Genomic DNA, 22422 nt, shown 5'->3' with positions numbered 1-22422 from the left:
AGAGAGACAGAAAGCGAGAAATCACCCCCCAGGGGGGATGGTCACGCCACAATCCCTTCTCCTCCATTCTCCTCTTGGGATCTTGGGCACACACGCACACGCGCCCGGCATGAGTTTAAGCCACCGGGTCCAGGACTCAAACCACGGTTAACTACGTGGGAGTCCAGTGACATAGCCATTACGCTAACTGCTGGTCCCACAGCAGTTATTGTATATTTTAGCAGTACTCCTAATATCACCAGCCTTACAGTATGCGTGTGCAGTACTTAGCTTGGGATCCAGCACACAACACATCTCATGTAACACTGTGGTGTGGTCGTTAAGGCAGCTGGATCCCACATGGCCAACAGCACAGTTCAAGCCCGGACCCACTTGAAAAATATGCCAGGTGCCTGTGGATGTGTCCCGAGAGGAGAATAGAGGAGAAGGGATTGAAGTGTGGCCATCTTGCCGGGGCGTCTTCTCACTATTCTCTCTCTCTCTCTCTCTCTGTCCAGTGAGCACATGTGCCTTATAGCAAATTTTTAAAAAGACTTATGATTATAGAGAAATTAAAATGCTTTAAGTACCTACTGTGTGCTAGGGATTTTATATACAAAATCTCGTTTACTATTTATTTACTTTGGACAGGGTCTTGCTGTGTCATGATCCTCCTACCTCAGCCTCCCAGGTAGCTGGTATAGCAGGTGTGCTTACTGTGCCCAGCTTTTAGGGTCAGCTGGGACTCAAACCCCAGCCTTCCACGGGGCTTCAACCTGCTGAGTAACAGCGTCTACCAGGGTGTGCTCCTGGGAGCAGACTCACTTTTTAGTAATCCTAAAGGTAGACGTTAACAATTCTGACAACCAGTTGTGGTTATTACAGTTAGGTGTATTTTACCGCGCTCCAGCTCTGTGCTGAGTCAACTGGTATCTCTTAATCCTTACCTCCACCTCGAGATGAGTCCTTTGATCTCCATGATGTAAATGGGGAGATGGAAGTTCCTTAGGCACCTTGACTGGGGTCACCCAGCCAGCAGGTGGCAGAGGGGCTGGACTCAGGTCAGTCGCAGTGGGGTTGATGTGAGCACAGGCTTTCAAAGCCATCTTCAGTCAGGTTAACCCTGGAACCTGGCAGGTCCCCAGCCTCAGACTGCGTCAGAGCCAAGGGCACATGACAGATGTCTTCTCCCTGGGAGTCTCGTGGGAGCAGCCCCTCCAGAATCACCTCCCACCCAGCACCTGGCCTCTCCCAGGCCTCTGTCCCCTCCCCCTGGTGATTGATGTGTTGGCTGTGCGGCCAGCCCCTGCATTGTCCCCCTGGGGGCTGGAACCTGTCCAGGCTGGAGCCCAGCCCTGGTAATTGATTGGCCCTTGATTGATACAGGCGGCGGTTCAAACCACGGTGTGAGCTGCGGCCCAGGTTTGGGAGCTGCCAGAGACAGAGGAATACAGAGCCAAAGTTTCCATCCAAGTTTGGACACTTGACCTGCACTTCCTCTGAAACTGAGCTCCTCTGGCTGCAGAGAAACACGTACATTTGAGCACCTATAAAGCGGGCCTTCAGGGAGAGACAGGTGGATGGCAGAGAGAGCAGGGCCTGGGGATCCCAGGACTGGGGTCCAACTCCCGGCCTTCACTGGTACAGTCCTGCTTCCCTAGCTCTGACCTGCTGGGATTGCGGGGCGCAGAGGCTGTAAAGAGAAAGTGCCTGGCACAGACGGCCCTTAGGAGGGGTCATTACATCTCATGACCGTGGTGGGAGCTGCCCTTTGTGGTGTGAGCTCCATGTGTGGGCACTGTGCAAGGTCTGGGCATGTGTGAGCCCAGTCAGTCCTCGCAGTCCAGTAAGAGAGGATCAGGCCTGTCGCCCTCGGGACCATGGAGATTCATGCTAACACTCAGTGGCGGGGGCCGACCTGTGCATTGTGGGATATTCACAGCACCCTGGCCTCCATCCGCCAGATACCAATAGCATCCCCACCAGCTGCGACTACCAAAAACATCTCGTCCTTCCCCAGTGTCTCCTGGGAGCACAGGCACCGCCTCTTAAACCAGCTGCATGGGGGCCAGATGGTGCCTCAGCGGTGAGACGGTGCTCTGCCCGGCTCACCCACATGGGAAGGTCCCAGGTTTGTGTCCGGAGACTTCCCCTGAGTATGCCAGGTACCCACATGCCCATGATCTGGGGTTGGGGTGGGAGGGGTCTGTTTTTCTGGCTTATGAAGGAAAGAAAGAAACTTTCAAAGAAAAGGAAAAGCAGCCTTGTGCAGATGAGCCCAGGCACTCTGGCCAGAGCCCCGATGCAGCATTGCCGACCTTCACTGGGACCCAAGTTCAGAACGCGGGGGCTTTGTCTTCTGGGAGCACTGAGGGTGGGGGTCCGCGTGCCTTGCCTCAGGAAGACTGAGCTCTCCCTAGGCTCCTCTGCACCAGGTGGCTGCTGTGTGGCTGCCCAGCCCTCACCAACGGCGAGCAGGCCCCACAGATGGGACAAGGGCCCTCCGCTGGTCCCCCTCTAGCTCGGGGTGGAGGTGGGACAGTGACAGCTGAGACCGCCTGACCCTCCTGAGCCCCATACCCTCCACCACATCCTCCTGCACCCGCCTCCACACCAGCAATGGCCACTGTCCGTGGGGACCTCTGGCCCATCTACACCTACCCTGCCTCTCCCCATGCTAGGCCAGAAGGCCACAGGACCCTGTGTTCTTTCCAGGGTCCCCGAGCCCATCCTTCCTGTGCTGCGTCACCGCCAACCACTGACTCACTTGCTCGCGAACTATTTATACCCTTGCACAAATGCTCCCCTCCGCGCGCCAGGCAGACGGCTGTGTTCTGCTGGCAGCCCTGGCACGCGTCAGGGGGCTGGGCACAGCACAACCACGCGGGTTTAGGAGCCCGATAGACCCGGGGCTTGAGTCCAGCCCCGTCCTTACTGCTGTGTGACCTGGAGCAGGTCACGTTTCCCCTCAGAGCCTCCACTGTAAAATATCTAGAGAGCAAAGTAGCGTAAAGTTCTCGGCACAGATTCCAGGAAGTGGGTGCTCTGAAAGCCATGTAACGCTGTCGAGGAGCAAAGGGAGATGGGGAGCCCTGGAGAAAGCAGAGGAGTGAGAGACGCATTCATGCACACACCAGGTCCTCGCGGCAGCCCCTGCATATCACTCTGCTGTCACCCAGCCACCGACCTAATGGAGTTCAGAGCCTTGGGGACTCCACACCGCTTTTTTAGGTGCAGGAAAGCCTATTTTATGGGACCTGAGACCGCATTCCCCACCCTCCAGAGTTTCCCTCCCCAGCTGTTCTAGAAAACAGAGGCAGGGCAGGTGTTAGCCTGAGAGAAGGGCTGGGCTGCGCAGACAAAGCCCCCGTCCACCAGGCCATGTGCACCAGCACCCGCACAGCACGGAGGCCATTGCAGGCCCCCAAGCTGTCCAGGGGGACATTGACTCTGCCCCACACACTATCTCTATGACTGTGTTAGTAATATAAGAAAGAGAGCCACGTGTGTGGGGTGGAGACAGTGCTGCCACCTAACCGCCATTCTCCCCGCGGCACCTGCCTGCCTCCCTACCGGACAGTGAGCTCCACAAAGGCAGAGACCCTGCCGCCAGGGCCTGTGGTTCATGCATTATTGCAAACTCATTCTGCATCTTTGAGCACCCGCTCTGTGCTTTTTACCTACCCACCCAGTCCTCGCATGAGCTGGGGGGTAGGGAGGCACAAGGAGAGACCCCCTCCACGCGCCAGACAGAGGGTGCTGAGTGACAAGAGCCACTTATGTCGAAAGAGGCTGCCTGCACACCCACACCTGCATCACGTCCTCTATCCCAGCGCTTCTCCACCGGGAAGGATTTTGCTCCCAGGGGACATCTGGGAATGTCCAGGAGACATTTTCAGCTGTGCCGCTCAGGAGGGCTGCTGTAAAAATCCTGCTACGTGCATGGCAGTCCTGCACTAAAAGGCGTTATCCTGCCCCGATGGAAATAGTCTGAAGCTTGAGAAACCCTGCCCTAGCTTACGAGGCTCTGCCACCGAAGGTGTGGCCAGGGAGCCGGGAGGTATGGAGGTGAGATGTCCCTCCAGTTCCCAGGATGTGTCCTGGAGACGGCCCGCGAGTGCCAGCCTTGGAGCCCACGTGCACTCCGTGGTATTCTGAATTCTCTCGCTGCGTGTCACGGCAGTCCGTACCAGAGGGCTATGCCATCGGCGTCCTCGGGCCACCGTCTTCCCACAGTTAGTACTCTTGGTGCGCAGGCCCAGTGATGAGTGTCCCGCCCTCAGAGCTAACTAAGCAGATACTGAGCTATGTGAGGACCCTGCCTGAGCTCAGGCCCCCACAGTGTGGCAGGGGACCTGATCGGAGGGAAGTGTCCTCTGAACCCCCCAGCTCTGTGCACTCTTGACATATGACACCTTTGACTGGTTAGGTTGGAGGGGTGCCAAGATGTTCTTAAGCCTCTCTCTTTGTGCCCACAGGTATGATGCCGGGCGGGATGGCTTCATCGACCTAATGGAGTTAAAGTTGATGATGGAGAAACTTGGGGCTCCCCAGACTCACCTGGGCCTGAAAAACATGATCAAGGAGGTGGACGAGGACTTCGATAGCAAGCTCAGCTTCCGGGAGGTAAGCCGTGCCCCCAGCCCACTCCCCATCAGGTGCAGGCTCGCCTGGGACCTGGTGGCCAGGGATAAACCAATGCACCCCATCCCCCTCCGTCATTGAATGCCATCATTGACCAACCAGCTGTGAATGGCTGGGGCTTGACTGAGCAAGGCTTCTCCTGGAGCAGGCAGGAGAGGGGTGCGGAGATGCCTGCAGTGAGGAGGAGGCACAGCCACCCCTGCATGCTGCGAGCTTACATGGAGTGATGTCTGCACACCTGCCCGGTGTGGGCCCCAGGGGCAGAGAGGGCCTGTGCTTCAAGGCCCTGGGGCGCAGAGAGAGTCACCAAAGGGAAATCGCACAGCGTGGGATTCAGCAGAGGGGCCAGTCGAAGGACGTGACATGTGGGTCCTCTGTGCTTTCCAGAAGAGCTGGCACAGCCCTGGGTGACCTCATACCTAGGGACTCACTCACCCTGTCGTCACTCAGGCGCAGTGGGCAAGCCTGTTTTATGGGGAGGAGGCTCAAGCCAGTTTGCAGAGTACTGGACTCCAGGCAGCACAGGGTTCCATGCAGGGGGCAGCCTCAGCTCCAGTGGCCTGGGTGAGCTAGCAGGGCATAAAGGAGGCAGGGAGAGTGGCCGGGGAGGACCATGTGGGCAGTCCAGGGGAAGGGTGGGGTCCTTATCCCATGATACTGAGGCTTCGGCCAAGTCTTTTACTATCTCTGAGCCCTCCTCGTTCTGCAGAATGGGCATACTCATATACCTTGGGGTTTAGGGAAAATTCGCTTGGTGATCAGTGGGGGCAAAGTTAAGAGGTAGGTTGAGGCCATGTCAAGAGTCTGACTGTGGAGGCAGCAGAGCTGAAGTGACCCAAGGTCTGTGAGGACAGGTGAGTCACCTGACCTTCCATTGTACAGATGGGCAAGCAGAGGCCCAGAGAGGGGACCCAGGAGCACAAACCCACTCTCTGACTCCCAGTCCTGAGAGTGTGCTGCCCTTTCTCTGGGAAGGCTGAGGCTGGGGCCTGGGGGTGGCTGGGGACCTTGGCTCTTCCTTCCCTTCTGACACATCATACCTCTCTGCCCACTGCAGTTCCTCCTGATCTTTCGCAAGGCAGCAGCAGGGGAGCTGCAGGAGGACAGCGGGCTCCACGTGCTGGCCCGCCTCTCTGAGATCGATGTCTCCACCGAGGGCGTCAAGGGCGCCAAGAGCTTCTTCGAGGCCAAGGTGAGCAGCCTGAGGATGGTGCTGTGGGCACCCAGGGTGGAGAGTTTCCTGTCCCCGTGGAGGTTGTAGGCAGAGATGGAAGACTGACGCCCCCTGGGCCCATGGTGCTCCAGCCTGCTGTCGCCTCCTGGTCCATGCTGATCCTTTCTCTCTGCCCGGCAGGTGGGCGAGGGTGTGTGCTCTTGGAGAAGGGGCGGGAAACACCTCTAGTGGCCCCAGCCTTTGCACACAGAACTGCTATCCCAAAGGACTGGGCCTTAAGAGGAAATGGCCTTGGAGACAGCAGAGCAGCCCAGACACACAGCATCGGCTCCCAGGGCTCCGAGACACTAGCCCTGCCGGCTGCCACCTGGAGGAGCATGAGCGTCCCAGAGGTCCCTCATGCACAGCACCCCACTGCATGCTTAGTTAGGGGACAGGTAGCTCTAGTGGCTCCAGACGCTGCTTTTCCAGGGCCCTAGGGCACCTCTTGCCTCCCTTCTTCCACGTTAAGCTAAGAACATTCTTCTAGAGGCCGCCGCACACCTCCCTCAGGACTTGCAAATGCTGATGGAACCTTTCAGGGCTCATCTGTGGAACCACATGCAGCTGGGTCCCCCAGACAGGAAACAGGATAAGGGTGACACCACCACCAGTCCCCTTATAGGACCCTGACTCCGCATCACCCCCTATATCTGTGGTCTCCTTTAATCCCCCCAGCAAATCCATGAGGTCGGGGTTATCCAGTGCCAGGTGCTAAGCAGAGAAACTGAGGCTCAGAGAGGTGAATGGCGTGCCGGGCCCAGGTGTGAGCTAGTGAGGTGGGAGTGAGTGTTGCTGGCTGGGGTACAGCAGAAACATGAGCCAGAAGGGACCCCAGAGAGTGACCACAATAGCACTGAGGGGACGCCTCCAGCCCTGACTCCCCCCGCCCCCCGGCTCCCTTGCTCCTCAGGTCCAGGCCATCAACGTGTCCAGCCGCTTCGAAGAGGAGATTAAGGCAGAGCAAGAGGAAAGGAAGAAGCAGGCGGAGGAGCTGAAGCAGCGGAAAGCAGCCTTCAAGGAGCTGCAGTCCACCTTTAAGTAGCGAGCGGCTGTGGTCGGCCGCCCAGCCCTGGCCCCGGCGCCTGGTCTGGCAGGCGGTGAGGGTGGGTGAGGGCCAGCACCTGGGAGACCGAGCCTGACTCTGCATCTGGCTGATGGGACCACTACTAAAAACCTAGAAATGTCTGTGAATGAGCCAACTGAGAGGTCCCGCGGAGGAGGCCCGGCCACCTCTCGCTCCCTCCTGCTGTTCTGCGGTGTGACCCAGCACAGGCGCCCTGCCTGCAATCCCTGCGCCTCTCGCACCCCTGGCCGCCCCGCTGCCTGCTCCAGCTCTGCTGCAGCCCAGCTCCTGGCTCTCGGGCCCTCCCCCACGTACCTGCCCTCCATGCACAGCCCTCTCCTCCCTGCCCACAGGCCACTGCCCCTAGCCAGCACACCACACTCACCCTCAAGCCCTCTCACAGCCCTTCCTAGACCAGGGAGCATCAAGACAGGACGGGAAGAAGCATGGCTGCTTGCATAGAGCGGGCCACAAGGACTCTCCCCCCAGGACCTTTTCCTCCAGCTCTGCCCCTTCTATCTGCTGGAATCGATGGGGCTTTTATTTTGGTGAAGGGACCCAGGCTTCTGGTACCCTGTGCTGTCATGGAGACCAGGCCCAGGCAGGGTGAGGGACAGCTGGGCTGATCTACCTCACAGGCACACTCTCTGCCGGGGGTGGGGCAGGGGGAGAAACACCCACTAGCACCCCCCAGAACAACCTGAGGGCCCCCAGGTGCTCTGGAGAGAGTAAGGCGGAGAGGATTGGCACCTTCTTAGGGAAGAAAACAGAGCTTGGTCTCGCTTCTCCAGGACGTGTCCAAGAAGTGCTTTACCGTGTTTGCATGCACCGGGCGGGCGGCGGGGCGCTGGGGCGCTGGGCCCTCACTCTACCTTTCACACCATCCTTCCCCAAGTGACGTTCACCGCCTCGTCACCAGCGACGGGACCTGCCCGTCATGCCCACCCTGAGGAAGCACCCCCGTGCTCATCACCCAATGGGCCGTGGTCCAGCCCGCGCCACGGCCCAGCTCTGCCACAGCTCCATGTGCTTGCTCACGTGTGCGTGTGTCCGTTGCTGTGCTGTAAACTGTGACGTCATCCCGTCCAAACCAGTGAACGGCCGTCCAGGCCAGTTATGCAACCTTCAGTGTGTGTCCACAGCGTCTCTGCTTTTTAAACTCGGTAACTCTTTATTTTAGTAAAATGCCCCAAGAGGCCACGAAGCTCCATTGGACTTGCAGAGGTTTTATTTTTTTGGCCTTAGAATCTGCCGAAATTCGAGGCACTGAGCCCATGCAGCAGCCAGGGCCCTGGATTGCGTTTGCCTTAGCGGATATGTTTATACAGATGGATATAAAATGTTCTTTTTCTTTGGGCTTTTGGCGTTTTATTTTTTTCCTTCTCACCAAAAAAGAAAGAAAGAAAGCTACTTCATTTGGTGGTACGATTATTTTTTTTAACTAAAATAAGATAAAATTCTATATTCTTATGTGTGTGTGATTCTTGATGGTTAGTGGGGGAGAGGAGGGGCTGGGAAGGAAGGGAGCAGGTTTGAAGTTGCCTGGGTGGTGGAGTAGTCATGTCAGACCGCTGGGGGAAGGGAGACCCTAGCGGGAGAGGCTGGTGCAGTCTAAGTGCTCTGTTTGTGGTGCGCATTGTGTACTAGCGGGGCGGGGCTGCCTTCTGAGAAGGGTGTCAGGGGACACTGACCCAGACCCACCAGGTTCCCTGCTGCACACCTAGGCTACACGGTGTACGGCCTAGGCCATAATCTCACGGGACCACCATCGCACACACAGTCTGCAGTGGATGAACGTCCCGCACCTCGTGACTATGAGCTCATTTAAATCCTTACGGCCAGCAGGAGGGAGGTGATTTTTGCCCCCTCTTGCAGATAAGAACAGAATAAGGCTGACCTTATAGCCTAGTGAAGGGAAGCAGATCCCACACAGCTGACTACATGGTTCAAGTCCTGGACCCCATGGTTTGAAAAATACACCAGGTGTGTATATGTGTGTGCACACGCCCAAATTCCCAACGGAATGGAGTAATGGGAAGAGAAGGGATTGTGGTGCAACCACGCCCCATTGGGGAGTGCTTTCTCTCTGTCTCTGACAAGCATGATGCCCCTCTGGCAATTAAAAATAAAAGGGGGGACTTGCAGGTGGCACAGTGGTTGGTGCATTGGACTCCCATGTGGCCAACCGTGGTTTGAGTCCTGGACCTGACATCTTGCCTCTCTGGCTGGCTGGCTCTGGACAAATTTTTAAAATAATAAAACACACAGTATAGCTACATGTTCTATATCTGAATAGAGGTAGAGCTATATCATATGTAAGTTCATTAAATTATAAAAATAAAATTCAATTTAAAAAAAGACAAGGAGCCCTGGAAAGTCTCTGGAGGCACACAGGCAAGCAGTAACGATGCAGGCCCAGGGTGCTAGTTCATGCCTGAACCAGACCATGGGGCCACCCTGCTTCCCGATTTCAAAGAGCAGGGCTGGGTCCCATGAGACCACAGCACATGGCTCTGGCCAGCAGTGGCACTGAAGCTACGCAGATTCTGGATTGATGTCCCTCGGAGTGTCCCCAGCTACACAGAGACACAGTCTTGCTCAGGCTGGGAAGACACTCCAGGGGTGCAGGGTGACACGAGCAGGTGGACACCAGCAGCTCCCTGTGTAGCCTTGGACAGGTCAGGTGCACACTGGGTCTTAGTCTTGTGTGTTCAGGGGGTGAGCAAGGATCTTGGGACCTTCCCAGGCCCCTGGTTGTGGGTGGGACACCCCACTCCGCACAGGCACAATCTGAGGAGGGGGTGGAGGGTAGCCAGTTTGGAATTAGACTGGGCGTCACTGCCCCCGGGTGGCCATGAGTGGTACTGCAGTAATGGAGTGTGCTCACACCTCCGGCTTCTTCTCAGGCCTGACCTGGGAAAGTGCCTCTCTCTGCGCATGCCATCCCCACATCTTACTGGGCGCCCCAGCTGTCCCACCATCGATGCAGGGTGGCAGATGAAGCACTGCTTTTCAGTGCCCCTTCCCCAAGGGAGGAACAGGATCCCTGACGTCCCACTGGAAAGGGTCTCAGTGACAAGGGATGAAGGATACTGAAAGAGAAGGGCTTAGGCCCACTCTCTAGCTGGCCTGGCAAGTTCAGCAACCTCAGAACCGCAGAGATAGTTCGGCTGTCCCAGGCCAAGCTCCTCTACCAACAGGTCTCAGCCTTCAGCCTCGGCCTGCACAAGACCCTCCTCCTAGCCTGGCAGAGGGAACAGGCTGAGGAATGAAGAGGCTCCAACTGACCAGGGAAACAAGACAGCCCCTTAGAACCCTCCCCAGCTGCCATCTTCCTCAAGCCTCCCTTCACTGAGTCTGAGCTTCCCCCGCCCACCATCAAACCCCCAGAGAGCCCCCAGACCCCCAGGGAGCCCCTATATCCTCTCTAAGCCCCCAGTATTGCCATCGATTTTGAGGAGAAAACCTGCCAGCCCTTAATGGGCCTCACCCGAGATGTAACAGCTGCCACCCGAGAGTCCCATCCCAGTGGCCAGACACCTGCCGCATTCTCAGGCTCTCACCCCACCCTCTCCACTCCCAACCCTGGCATCCTTCTCAGGCCCAGGGCCTCAGCTGACCGCATCCCACCCACCCCCAACCAGCCTCTGCCAAGTCACCTGTGGTCATTTTTCCAGCAGCCTGGGCGGCTCGGGGACTCCGAGCTCACAGGTCCCTGGAAACTCCTCCAGGCCCTGGAAATCCCAGGGTTTGACGAGCAGGGGGAGGAGATTCTAACATCCTTACACTCTTGAGTCCTGAGGTTCATTTTGGACATGGGAGCTGTAGAGAAGGGATCCTTTCCCATTTGTACCCCACCAAACTCCCTCCCAGAATGAATCTCTCCCCTGGCAGAGCTCCCAGCCCTTGGCCCATCTCTGCAAGGAATACTTATCCCAGCAGGGAGCCCCAGTCTCATCTGTGCCGCAGTCCTAGCACAAGGCCTGCACATAGTCAGTGCTCAGGGAGGTGGGAGGACGGATGAATGAATGAATGTCCCCATGTGTACCCTATGTCTGCCTCACAGGAGGGGAAAGCAGAACATCACATCCTGAAATACGCAAGTTAGTCCAATTCCAAGCCCCCGTCTTCCAATCACAGGAACTCCCTCCCCCAGACTCCCCTCTGCAGATAACCACAGGACCCCTGGGCTGCTGCTTCAGTCCTGGTTGTCATGGCCAGAAAACCAAGCACCACCAGCACAACTGAGGAGCGTGGGCCACTAGGGTACCAGTGTCCTCCGATCAGCTGCTCCCTGACCAGGGCCAGGGTTAGGAGGGCCTGGCACTGGCCACACACAGGCCCAGAGGAAGCTCCTGCCCCTGCCCTCCTGCTCCCAACAAGAGCGGCTTTCTCCTAGCTTCCTCAGAGCCCAGAGATTCTCAGAGTAAGCCATGGAACATTCCCTAAAACCTCTCTCGGCTGTTCAGTCATAGTGAACCTTGCATGAGGAGGGGCTCCATCCAGTGCCCACTCAGCCATCAGATGCAGTACCTTGAGCCCATAATACTCTGAAAGCCCACCGACAGGTCTTGATTTCTTTAAAATCACTAGAGAATAGCCCAGCCCCATTGCCCAGTGATTAAGCACAGGGCATTGGAAGCTGGATCCCACATGGTAATCAGAGCTGGAATCCTGGTCCCAGAGGCTTGAAAAACATGCCGAGCCAGCAGAGGGCATGGTGGTTAAGGTGCTAGATTCCCATATGGCTGACAGCAGTTTAAGTTCCAGACCAGGTGGCTTAAAAATCACACTGAGTGCATGTGTGTATGTGCCCAAAATCCCACGAGGAGAATGGAGAAGAAAGGATTATGGCGTGGCCATCTCCGCCAGGGGTGATTTTTCACTTGTCTCTTTCTGGCAAGTGCACACACCCTATGGTAAATTTATTTAAAAATAAATAAACAAATAAAAAATAAAGATAAAATAGAAAGGAAGAAAGAAGGAGAGAAAGAGAAGGAAAGGAAGAAAGGAAAAGAAAGAAGAAAGAAAGAGGAGAAGAGAAAAAGAAAGAAGAAAGAAAGGAAGAAAGAAAGAAAGAAAAGGAAAAGCATGCCAGGTATATGTGCGTGTGTACTCCAAATCCTGATGGGATGGAAAGATGCAGGAGAAAGGATTTGTGTGACCATGTCATAAAACATCATTTTTAATATATTTTGAATGGAGGAAGGGACCCATGAAGGCAAAAGCGGCCAATAACAGTCCGTACTCAAGCTTTCTTGTAAGTACCAGATAACAACAACAATATAGCAAACACTTAAATAGTACTTACCATACGCCGGGCACTCCTTACAACAGCGCTAGGAAGCCGGCACCACTTCCCCCTTCTTTAATAGATGAGGGAGTGGCAGCAGAGAGAGGCTTAGCCACTAGCATGAGGTCCTACAGCTACAAAGCAATGGTGCTGGGTTTCCCCTTTCTCGTGAAATTCCAACCCTAAGCACAGCACTCAGCAGCCCATCTTCACCATCTGAAGCAGTTCAGGCAACGTTGGTTTTTTCCAGGGTCAGTTGTTTGGCACTGCCTTACATAAAGGACCCCACCTGGTAGATGTCTCAAAATATGGAAGTCCCCCTAAAGCTGGTACTGTCTGCACCTTCAAGAGCAGCCAACAACTTCCCCTATCGCTCCCCACTGCCCCCCACAAAAAAGGGTCAGTTTCTCTGTGAATCTTCACACCGTTATTCATAATAACATTCACTCTCTTCATCTGGTACCTGACTACCAATGTATTTCTATTTCTTTGTGTACTTGTTCAAATGTGTGGCATACAGTTGTTCTGTGTATGTCTATGTATAAGCTAACGCTTTATAGGATGACTGGTGTGTGCATGTTTGTGAAAATGGAAGTGTGTGTGTCTATGCCTGCTTGTCCCGGTATGCTTGTGTAACCATGAGTGTGTACACACAGCTGTGATGGGTACTAAGAAATCTCAGTATCTCTCAGCGTGAATCAACAAGCTGCCACTCATAGAAGCCCAACGGCCATTTTCTCAGATTGCTTAAGGGACATAAAGGAAACTGAGGCCCACAGAGTTTGCCTAAAGTCTGCAGTCAGCCAGTCAGTCACTAACTGAAGTAGAAACCAGGTGTCAGACCTCCTGCCTCCAGACCTGCTGATCCCCAGGGCCTATCACCTAGTTCAGTTCTAGCTCTGCTTACAGTTGTCAGCCCCCTGGCCACGGGACCCCTTGACAGGTTTGACGACCAACAGCTCTAGGTCTGAGGTGGCTTGAGCAGTGGTCGCTGATCGCTCTCTCAGGACCAGCCTCTAGAAGGGAACAGAAAACTCCCTGCAACCAGAGGTCCCCAGACAGCCCAGGCCTGGGGCCTGAGGTCCTCGCAGCAGAACAGAACCCCCCATCACCCACCCACAAGCACACTCACATTCCCTCCTTCTAGGCAGTTTTTAATCAGACCTATTGATTTCATATTACCAAAGTATCACATTTGTTTTTAAATTTTAAGCTGTATAAAAATTTATAAAGGGGCCAACAGGTGGCAAGGTGGTTAAAGTCGCTGGATTCCCACATGGCTGACCACGGTTTGAGTCCTGGACCTGGCAGCTTGCTTTCTCTTTCTCTCTCTGGTCAAATTTTAAAAATAAATAAATAAATAACAACAAATGGAGTTAAATAAATAATTCATACATATATATATATGTATATATGTATGAATCTTCCTTCTGCCCCGCCCCCCAAACACCTATGGGGGTTCTAAACTTCTTTGTCAGGAAACAAACCCTACAGTGACCAGTAGGCCTGTCTCAAAAAACAACTTCCAAGGGAATTCAGGGAGAGAAAGAAGGGAAGGAAGGGCAGAATTTTACTAATCAGGCTCAAGTCAGACCTTGGAGGGGGGGGCAATGAATGGATTAAACCAGGGACTCTAGGGGATTGGGCTGGTCCCAAAATGCGTGAAGCTCTAGCTAGACCTTCGAGGCCCACAACGCTCTGGACAACACCAAGGGCCACAAATTCAGACCTGCCATCCAACCCTGACATCAAACCACGGAACCTTAGGAATGACAGGAGCCTGGGAGTCCATCTGGCCCTCGCTGCCCATTATAGAGGTGGAGGGGCTGAGCACCCTGAAATGATGCTGACCTAGGGTAGGAGCGTGGCCAACCAAGCAACCTCTGGGGTCTGCCTGCACCTGCACCCCCGTCCACAGTCCTGGGGCCAGGCACAGGAGAGCACCAAGCCCAGGTAGTATGAAAGAGAAAAAGTCAGGACACAGCTCAGCACTGTAAGGACAGAAGGAAGGGTGAATCTCCACAGTCCCCAACCCTGGCTGCTTGGTGCTAGAAGTGCTAATTTCAGGGGCCAGCAGATGGCGTTAATGCTTACGTCACTAGGCTCACACACAGTCGACTGCGGTTCAAGTCCTGGACATGGTGTTTTGAAACTCATGCCAGCACACGTGCGTGTGTCCCAAAATCCCAAGAGGAGAATGGAGAAGAGATTGCGGTGTGGCTGTTCCTCCTGGGGGTGATTTCTCACTTTCTGTCTCTCTGTTTCTTTGTCTTTCCAGTGGCACACACGTCCTATAGCAAAAATCTCTCTCAAAAATCTCTCTTAAAGAAAAGAGAGGGGGCTGATTTAAAATCCTGGCTCTGAGGCCACTCAGCTGTGTGACTCTGGACAGTCACTCGCCCTCTGAGTCTCAGCTTCTACATTTTATTTTTAAGTTGATTTATTTGTTTCTTGAGGGAGAGACAGACACAGAGAAAGACGTGCACCCTCCACAGGGTCTCGCCCAACCACCCCGCAAGTTCAGCCAGCCAGGATCATGAGCATGCAGCTGCTGGCCCAGCACATAGGGCTGATCGGGGGACCCGAACCCTGACCTTCCAGGCAGCCTCCAGCATCGCAGAGCATTGTACAACCCCTGTACCACCATCTGGGCCTCAGCTTCTGCGTCTTTGAAGAGTGGATAATATTATCTTCTTGGAAGAATTAACTGAGTTACTGCAAGGAGTATTGCACACAGTGCCAGGCACATAGCGGAGACCCCAGAAATGATCATTAAGAATAAGATGGGGAGAGAGAATGAGAACACACACCAGGCAGAGTGGGGGTCTCCCCAGACCCTGCACCTCAGAATGGCTCTATGTCAGAGTCTTTGGAAAAATCCATGCTTCCGAGCCAGCTCCAAATCCTGCCCAAATTAAACAGTAACCACCAAGGTCAGGGAAAGGGCCTTGTCAGAGCAGGTTTCTCTCCAAGGGGTGGTTCAGCCTTGAACAGGCAGACGCCCCCTCCTCCGGCCTATAAGGGTGTCCCTGTCCACCTCAACAGCCAGTCCATCCTGAGCACCCACACCATGCTGGGCGTCACCGTCCTCGCTGCGCTCCTGGCCTGCGGTAAGCAATGGTAGGGGACCAGCTGCAGCCTGCGGGCTGTGTGCTCAGGCCAGCTCTCAGGAGCAAGGACAGGAGCATCTCTCTCTCTGGGAAGCTGCTTTGGGGTGCAAGGTGGGCTCGGATGCTGCTGGCCAGCTGTGTGTCAGAAGAGCCGTTGGGACCAGCAGTTAGCATAATGGCTATGTCGCTGGACTCCCATGTAGTCGAATGTGGTTCGAGTCCTGGACCTGGTGGCTTAAACTCATGCCAGGTGCATGTGTGTGCGTGCCCAAGATCCTGAGAGGAGAATGGAGGAGAAGGGCTTGCGGCATGGTCATCCCCCCGGGGGTGATTTCTCGCTTTCTGTCTTCCTGTCTCTGTCTTTCTAGTGAGCGCACACGCCCTATAGCAAAAAACCTCTCCAAAAAAAAAGAGAGAGAGAGAGAGAAGAGCCGCTTCCTGCTTGGCCGTTCCCCTTCAGCATCTGCAAAATAAGAATGATGACTTGCCCTCCCCCTGGTGGGGGGAGGGTTAGAGATGAGGCCTTAAAAACACCCCAAGTTCCTGGGAGATTCTTTGCTCCCCCACTTTGGTGTCATTTTCCCAGATTAGGAACCGAGGGAGTTGGTTCCAATGCCACTCACACGCTGGAGGACCCAGACAAGGCCTCCCTCTCTGAATCTCGGCTTTGCTGGCTAACGAGAGCACCGAGGGAGGCCTTCAGCTAACAGCAGGAACGGCGGCTCCTCTTAGAGTCTGCACGTGCCAGCCGCGCGCCCAGCCCCGTACACGCAGGAGCTCATTTGATCCTCACGACCTCCTTGAGAGAAGTGTTGATTACTCACTCATTTACTGAGCACACTAAGGCTCAGCGAGACTCGGCATCTGGGCCGACATCCCATGGCTGGCCAGTGGCAGAGGCAGAGTGTAGGGCTGTCTCACCCAAAGCGCTCGCTCACTCCTGCCCACTCCTCACAGCAGCCCGGCTAGGGCGACCCGGAGCTCTGTGGGCTTAGCGCTCATGCCCTTCACCTTACACTGTGACCTAAAAGGGGGACAGGAGGACGCAGGTGTACCTCAGACTCACGCACATGCCAGCACCTTTTTTTGTCTTTAGATTTTTGTCGTAGGGTGCAGACACTCACTGGAGAGAGACAGAGAGAGAGAAAGGGAGTCCTCCCGGCAGGAGTGTGAGTGTGTGTGGGGGGGTACCCACACTGCAATCCCTTCTCGGGATTTTGGGTACAAATGCACACACACCCGGCATGATTATCAAGCTGCCAGGTCTGGGATTTGAACCACGGTCTGCCATGTGGGAATCCAGAGCCTTCACCACCACGCCACCTGCTGGCCCTGCCAGCACCTTTTTGATTTCCTTCCATGCACCCATGGCGCCTTTTGCTAAACTCTGTCTAGGCGTTGCCTAGCAGGTTAGTCTTCTTCCCGTTTCACAAAAAGGAAAGCTGAGGCCCAGAGAACTAAGAGGCTTCCCCAGAAGTCACGCAGCAAGATAAGGAAAACATGAACCTGAGTCTGCGCAGCCCAGAAGTCTGTGTTTCCACCTGTGCCCCCACTTGCACTTCCCCAGAGGGGAGGCCAGCCCCACTCACCTGTGCTGCCCCTCCCATCTCGCCCAGCCTCCAGCTGCGGGGTGCCCAGCTTCCTGCCCAACCTGTCAGCCCGGGTGGTGGGAGGAGATGACGCCAGACCCCACAGCTGGCCCTGGCAGGTAAGTGTGCTTCGGGGCGGGAGGTCGGGATAGAGCGGGCGTGGGTGAGGGCCCCCAGGGACCTGTGGGCTGATGTGTGGCCCTTCCACACCCTTCTGCAGATCTCCCTCCAGTACCTCAAGGATGACACGTGGAGGCACACATGTGGCGGCACCTTGATTGCCAGCAATTTCGTCCTCACCGCTGCCCACTGCATCAGGTGAACAGAGGTGATGCCCCAGAGACGGACCATCGCCCTGGGGTGGGAGCCCACCAGCTGCTGTTATTGAACACCTACTGTGCACTCAGGGCACGGAGCTAAATAAGCTACATCCAGGAACTCGGTTGTTCGCTTATTCAGTCCACAACCAGTTACCGTGCCCTGTGTGTGCCAGGGAGCCCAGCAGTAAAGACAGTCTGTGCTCCCAGGGAGTTTCATGCTAGCGAAGGTGAGCCACAGACACGCGAGGTACACAGGTAACACGCAAGTGGTAGTGAGGAGAGCCAAGACCGGAAGAGGATAGTAAGTACGAGGGGGTTCTGGGTGGGTTTTTGTTTTGTTTTGTTTTTGTTTTTGGAGAGGTTTTTGCTATAGGGCACGTGTGCTCGCCAGACAGAGAGAGACAGAAAATGAGAAATCATCCCCCAGGGGGGATAGCCACGCCGCAATCCCTTCTCCTCCATTCTCCTCTCAGGATCTTGGGCACGCATGCACACATGCCTGGTGTGAATTTAAGCCACCAGGTCCCGGACTCGAACTGTGGTCAACTACATGGGAGTCCAGCGACATAGTCATTGCGCCAACTGCTGGTCCCAGTTCTGTTTTTTTTTTTTTTTATGGTTCTCACCATAGGGTGCATATGGTAGCCAGAGAGAGGGAAAGTGAGAAACCATCCCCAGAAGGGACGACCGCACCACAATGCCTTCTCCTCCTGGGATCTCAGGCACGCACAATGCCCGACATGATTTTCAAGCTGCCAGATAGATCCAAGACTCAAACCACAGTCGACCATGTGGGAGTCCAGCACCTTAACCACTGCTGACCCCGAGGGGGTTGTGTTCTAAATGAAGTAGCCAAGGGGAGACACAGGGATACTTGCACAAAGACACAAAGGCAGTAAGAGAGGCGCCGTGGGTCTGCAGGAAGGTATCACAGGTGGAGGGAACATCAGTGCGAAGGCCTGGAGGAGGGAGCCTGTGGCTGCGCCGTAACGAGGAAGCTGGAGAGGCAGGAGCCCTGTGTGCAAGGGAAGAGCAGGAGGGTGAGTTAGGGCACACACGCACGGCCCGAGAGCCAGGTCTGTGTGAGAACACTGGCTTTGACCCCCAGGAAGATGGCGGAGGGGTCTTTGGGCAGAGGAGGGATGGAGGTTGGCTTCTACTTAGAAGACTTTCACTGCTGGGTAAGGATAGACAGCGGGGAGCGGGGTGCAAACAGGGGGCAGCTGGGTGGCCATCGCAGCATGTAGGCAAATGGCCGTGTAGCTGGTTAGTTTATCCTCACAGCAGCCCCGGGAGGTGAGTTCCAATACTGCTTCCACTTTACAGGCGAGGGGACTGAGGCCAGGCCACCCAGCTAGAAGTGGCAAGGCCACCACAGAAACCCAAGTTCCTTGACCTCCCAGTCTGGGGGTGTCCCCGTGCAGGGTCAGTGGAGACAGAGACCCGGTCTTCCCTCGAGTGAGCACTGTGGTCACGGGCTGGGTCACAAAGCTCCAAGATGCCTGTCTACCCCTCGGCTGGCAGGGGCAGGAGGCCGTCCTGACCCAGGCCCCTCACTCTGCCCAGCAACTCCCTGACCTACCGCGTGGCCCTGGGCAAGAACAACCTGGAGGTGGAAGATGAGGAAGGCTCCGTGTTTGTGAACGTGGACACCATCCACGTCCACGAGAAGTGGAACTCCTTCCTGGTGCGGTGAGTGTCAGCTGCCCCCTTACAGGGCCACTGAGACAGAGCTGCAGGGCCCGCCCCACCGGAGCCTGCCACCCACCCGCACCCTGAGCCACCAGCAGCTGACCCTCTTACTCAAAACAGCAAAACGCCAAGTGCGCACGGACTCCCCTCCCATCTGCATCACTAGCCAAGGGTCCGCAGAAGCCCCCGAGGAATAAAGACGTTGAGGCCCCATGGTGTTTCTCCTGGAGTTGCCCAGCCGGAGGCTGAGCCAGGACTCCCCCTCGCACACACACATATCGCCATAGGTACTTAATATGCCATCTCCTATTTCATCCTCATGACAGTCCTAGACAAGGCCCAGGGACTCAGAGAGGTTCAGGAATACGTCCCGGGTCACACAGCCCAGTGCGTGGCAGAACTAGGAATTGAAGCACGGCTGTCTAGGGCCCCCAGGACTTGACAACATGTGAAAGGACATCTGCATGAGCCCCTCCCTCAACGTCCTGACTTCCAGCTGGCCATGACTGCATTTCTGGTTAGGAGCTCCTGCCCAGGCTCCCCTCCATGAAGCCTTCCGTGATGTGATGACAAATGCAGGAGGAGCAGCGTCCCACGGGCAGGAGAGCCCATCAGGAAAGCCCTTTGTCCTCCGAAACCTCTGGAAGGCCAGTGAGAAGCAGCAGGCAGGGTGTTCCTGGAGAACCCCCGGCCATAGCCGGTCTGACTCTCAGATTCCAGCAGGAGTCCCTGAGCCCCGGCTGGTGGGGCCAGGACCCTCCGGCCCACTCACTGTCCACCCTGTTTCAGCAACGACATCGCCCTGATCAAACTGGCAGAGCACGTGGAGCTGAGTGACACCATCCAGGTGGCCTGTCTGCCGGAGGAGGGCTCCTTGCTGCCCCAGGACTACCCCTGCTACGTCACTGGCTGGGGCCGACTCTGGAGTGAGTACGACCCCTGGCAAACCCACGCGGCCTATCCGGAGAGAGCAGCCCCCGCAGCCACACAGCACCCGCCTCGCTGTCACTTTGCCTTTTTGCATAAATATTTTCACCTCTTTTTAAACGCTGTGATAACAACGGCTAATATTTATTAAGCACAGACTACGTGGCAAACACTCTAACGTGCATATCGCAGGGGGTTTGTAAGGGTTAAACGGATTAGAATTTGTCAGGGCTTGACATGTAGAACATAAACTAAAAAAAATATACAGAAATAAACCATTTGGGGGTGGAGAGTCAGAGCTGATGGTGTACACATGCCCAAATAGTTTCCAGCTAAATTAGAGGTTATGAGCGAATAAAGGGAACTGGGAGGAAAAGGCAGATCAATACTCCAAAAATCTCGGGGGTGAGAAAGCCCTGCTAGGAAGTGGCTGAGAGTTAAAGCCCAGTTGGAAAGCTCTCTGTGGTTCTCGCTGCCTCCAGACTCCTCCCTCTTCCCTCCCTCGAGGGACCCTGACCCTAACCATTGAGGTCTGCGGGCTTGCCTCCTGCCTAAGGGCAGGTGTGCACTTGTGTGATTCCTACATAGCCTCAGGTAGAACTTACTTGCATCCAGTCCCCACCCTCTGCCCCTGGAGACCTGGGCTGGGCTGGGGCCTCCCTGGTCACTCCCCACTCTCCCTAGCCAACGGCCCCATCGCCGACGCGCTGCAGCAGGGCCTGCAGCCCGTGGTGGATCACGCCACCTGCACCCAGAGAGACTGGTGGGGCACCATGGTGAAGGACACGATGGTGTGCGCTGGGGGCGACGGTGTCATCTCAGCCTGCAACGTGAGTGCCCAGGCCCTGCACCCGGTCCCTACTCTAGCCAAGAGTGAGGGCAGTGGGGAGGGCAGGGAGGGGGCAGACTGAGCAAACCCTTTCCTGGGAGGAGACTGACAGGCTTAAGGGAAACCTGTCACCCCACCCTGCCTCCCCTTCCGCCTCCCCCAGCACCATGGTGACAGCTTGACAGGTGAGCATGAGCAGCCGAGTTCCAGTCCCAGTCCCACGGCTTATTGGCTGTGGAACCCTGGGAAAGCTACCGAACTTCTCTGAGCCTCCGTTTCCCTGTCTAGAAAATGGAGCTGCAGTAACCACTTCACAGGGGTGCCGGAGGACTAAATGACTCTAACGGAGGAAGAAGGGGTTTCTTTAAAGCCTCTGCGCGTGTTCCCTAATGCCCCACCAGCCCAGGGAGACGGGATGCAGGGAGTCGGACACAGAACCGTCAGACTGTCCTGCTTTTAAACACGTGACCTTCTCCCACTCCCACCTCCCTCACCTCCCAGGATCCTCGCCTCTCTGGGTAGCTCGGCGTCTTAGACACAGAGACCTGAGCAGCTAGGGGGGCAGGCACATCATCTGAAGCTCACATGGCAAAGGTCTAGTTTGACACCGGGGTTCTCCCAGACTGAGGCCAAGGCACCCCGCACCAATGCTGAGCACAAACCATACCCCCACCCCAACCGGCTTCACTTCCCAAGCCTGCCTCTGGGGGAGACCAGGGGCTGACGCTGCCTGGTCTGGTGCAGGGGGACTCTGGTGGCCCGCTGAACTGCCAGGCTGAGAACGGCTCCTGGGAGGTGCGTGGCATTGTCAGCTTTGGCTCTGGGCTGGGCTGCAACACCCTGAAGAAGCCCACAGTCTTCACCCGCGTGTCCGCCTACATCGACTGGATCAACCAGGTGGGTGCCGCCTCCAGGGCTCCTTCCCGCAGCCCGCCAGCCCCTCTCACTCTGGCATGTCCTCCCCCGCCCCCTCGCTCTCACCCCCATCATTTGCTCACTCATTCGTGCCCTGGTTCCCTCATTCGGTCCCTCCCCGGGGTGCCACTCCCCACTGCCCGTCACCGGCCAGCCCTGAGGTGGGGCAGGGGAGGAAGTAGGTTCTGGCTGTCCATCCGCTCGTCCACTGACTTCAGCAAATCCTCTGTCCCCAAGACTAAAAGGTGGCCCCGGGAGAGCCGGGCCCAGCAGAGGAGCAGGGGAGGCCTAGGTGGCCAGTTAACATCTCGAGGGTGAGGGGACAGAGGGGCGCCTTGGGCTGGGGGCTTCTGCCCTGGGGACAGGATGTGTTTTGAGCCCCATTCGCTCAGTGGTCTGGAAGTCTGCGATGGGCTCGGACCCCTCGGGCAGAGACAGGGCTGGCTCGTCCAGGCTCAGGGCTGCCGAACACGCCTCCCTCAGATCCCCCAGCACAGCCTTGAGCTGCCCCAGAAGGTGGCACCTGCCCTTCACACTGTTGTCTGCTCCTCCAGAAAATGCAGCTGTGATTCGTCCTTGGAAGCCACACAGCAAATTCAACAGCAATAAACCTCCTTCCCCATTAAGTCGTCTGGAGTCTTGATTTGCCTTTCCCTGCGGGTTCCCAGACCACCCCGTTCCACACCAGGGTCCAGAGAGAAACCTCCCTGAGCCAGGCTGGTGAGGCCCTGGATAGGCTCCTGGGGTGTTAATGGGGACGGGATCCCTGGAGGATATCTGGTAGCCCAGAGGATGAAAGGTAAGGACGTGTCAGGTATTTGCCCCTCCATCCCACGAGCTGCGAA

At 56.0% G+C, this 22422-nt stretch overlaps 2 protein-coding genes across 2 annotated transcripts in view; both read left to right on the top strand.

Annotated features, from left to right (window-relative positions):
• The window catches only part of EFHD2 (EF-hand domain family member D2), a gene marked incomplete at its 5' end in the record, with an annotated part of 18987 nt that extends 10670 nt beyond the window's left edge, over positions 1–8317 (top strand). Inside the window, 3 exon segments of the mRNA XM_014586561.2 lie at positions 4458–4605; positions 5681–5815; positions 6750–8317. Of these exon segments, the coding sequence (XP_014442047.1) occupies positions 4458–4605; positions 5681–5815; positions 6750–6881 (415 nt within the window).
• A 6879-nt stretch (positions 8318–15196) lies between these two features.
• CTRC (chymotrypsin C) lies at positions 15197–22203 on the top strand. The gene is made up of 8 exons (XM_006145266.3): positions 15197–15305; positions 16922–17013; positions 17115–17212; positions 18781–18906; positions 19696–19832; positions 20518–20663; positions 21407–21559; positions 22132–22203. The coding sequence occupies exons 1-8, from the start codon at positions 15266–15268 to the stop codon at positions 22144–22146; spliced, it is 807 nt and encodes a 268-aa protein (XP_006145328.1). The 5' UTR covers positions 15197–15265; the 3' UTR covers positions 22147–22203.
• Positions 22204–22422: the final 219 nt, after the last annotated feature.

Source organism: Tupaia chinensis, unplaced genomic scaffold, assembly GCF_000334495.1.
Source record: "Tupaia chinensis unplaced genomic scaffold, TupChi_1.0 Scaffold000146_1, whole genome shotgun sequence".
NCBI lineage: Eukaryota > Metazoa > Chordata > Mammalia > Scandentia > Tupaiidae > Tupaia > Tupaia belangeri.
Note: the sequence above shows the minus strand (reverse complement) of the source record. Positions and strands in the feature narration are given on the sequence as shown.

Excerpts from the sequence above, each read along its gene's own strand:
- CTRC (XM_006145266.3), top strand. The coding sequence starts at position 15,266 with ATGCTGGGCGTCACCGTCCTCGCTGCGCTCCTGGCCTGCG. Across the intron at positions 18,907-19,695 it reads TGGAACTCCTTCCTGGTGCG|CAACGACATCGCCCTGATCA; the intron begins GTGAGTGTCAGC and ends ACCCTGTTTCAG. Across the intron at positions 19,833-20,517 it reads TGGCTGGGGCCGACTCTGGA|CCAACGGCCCCATCGCCGAC; the intron begins GTGAGTACGACC and ends CACTCTCCCTAG.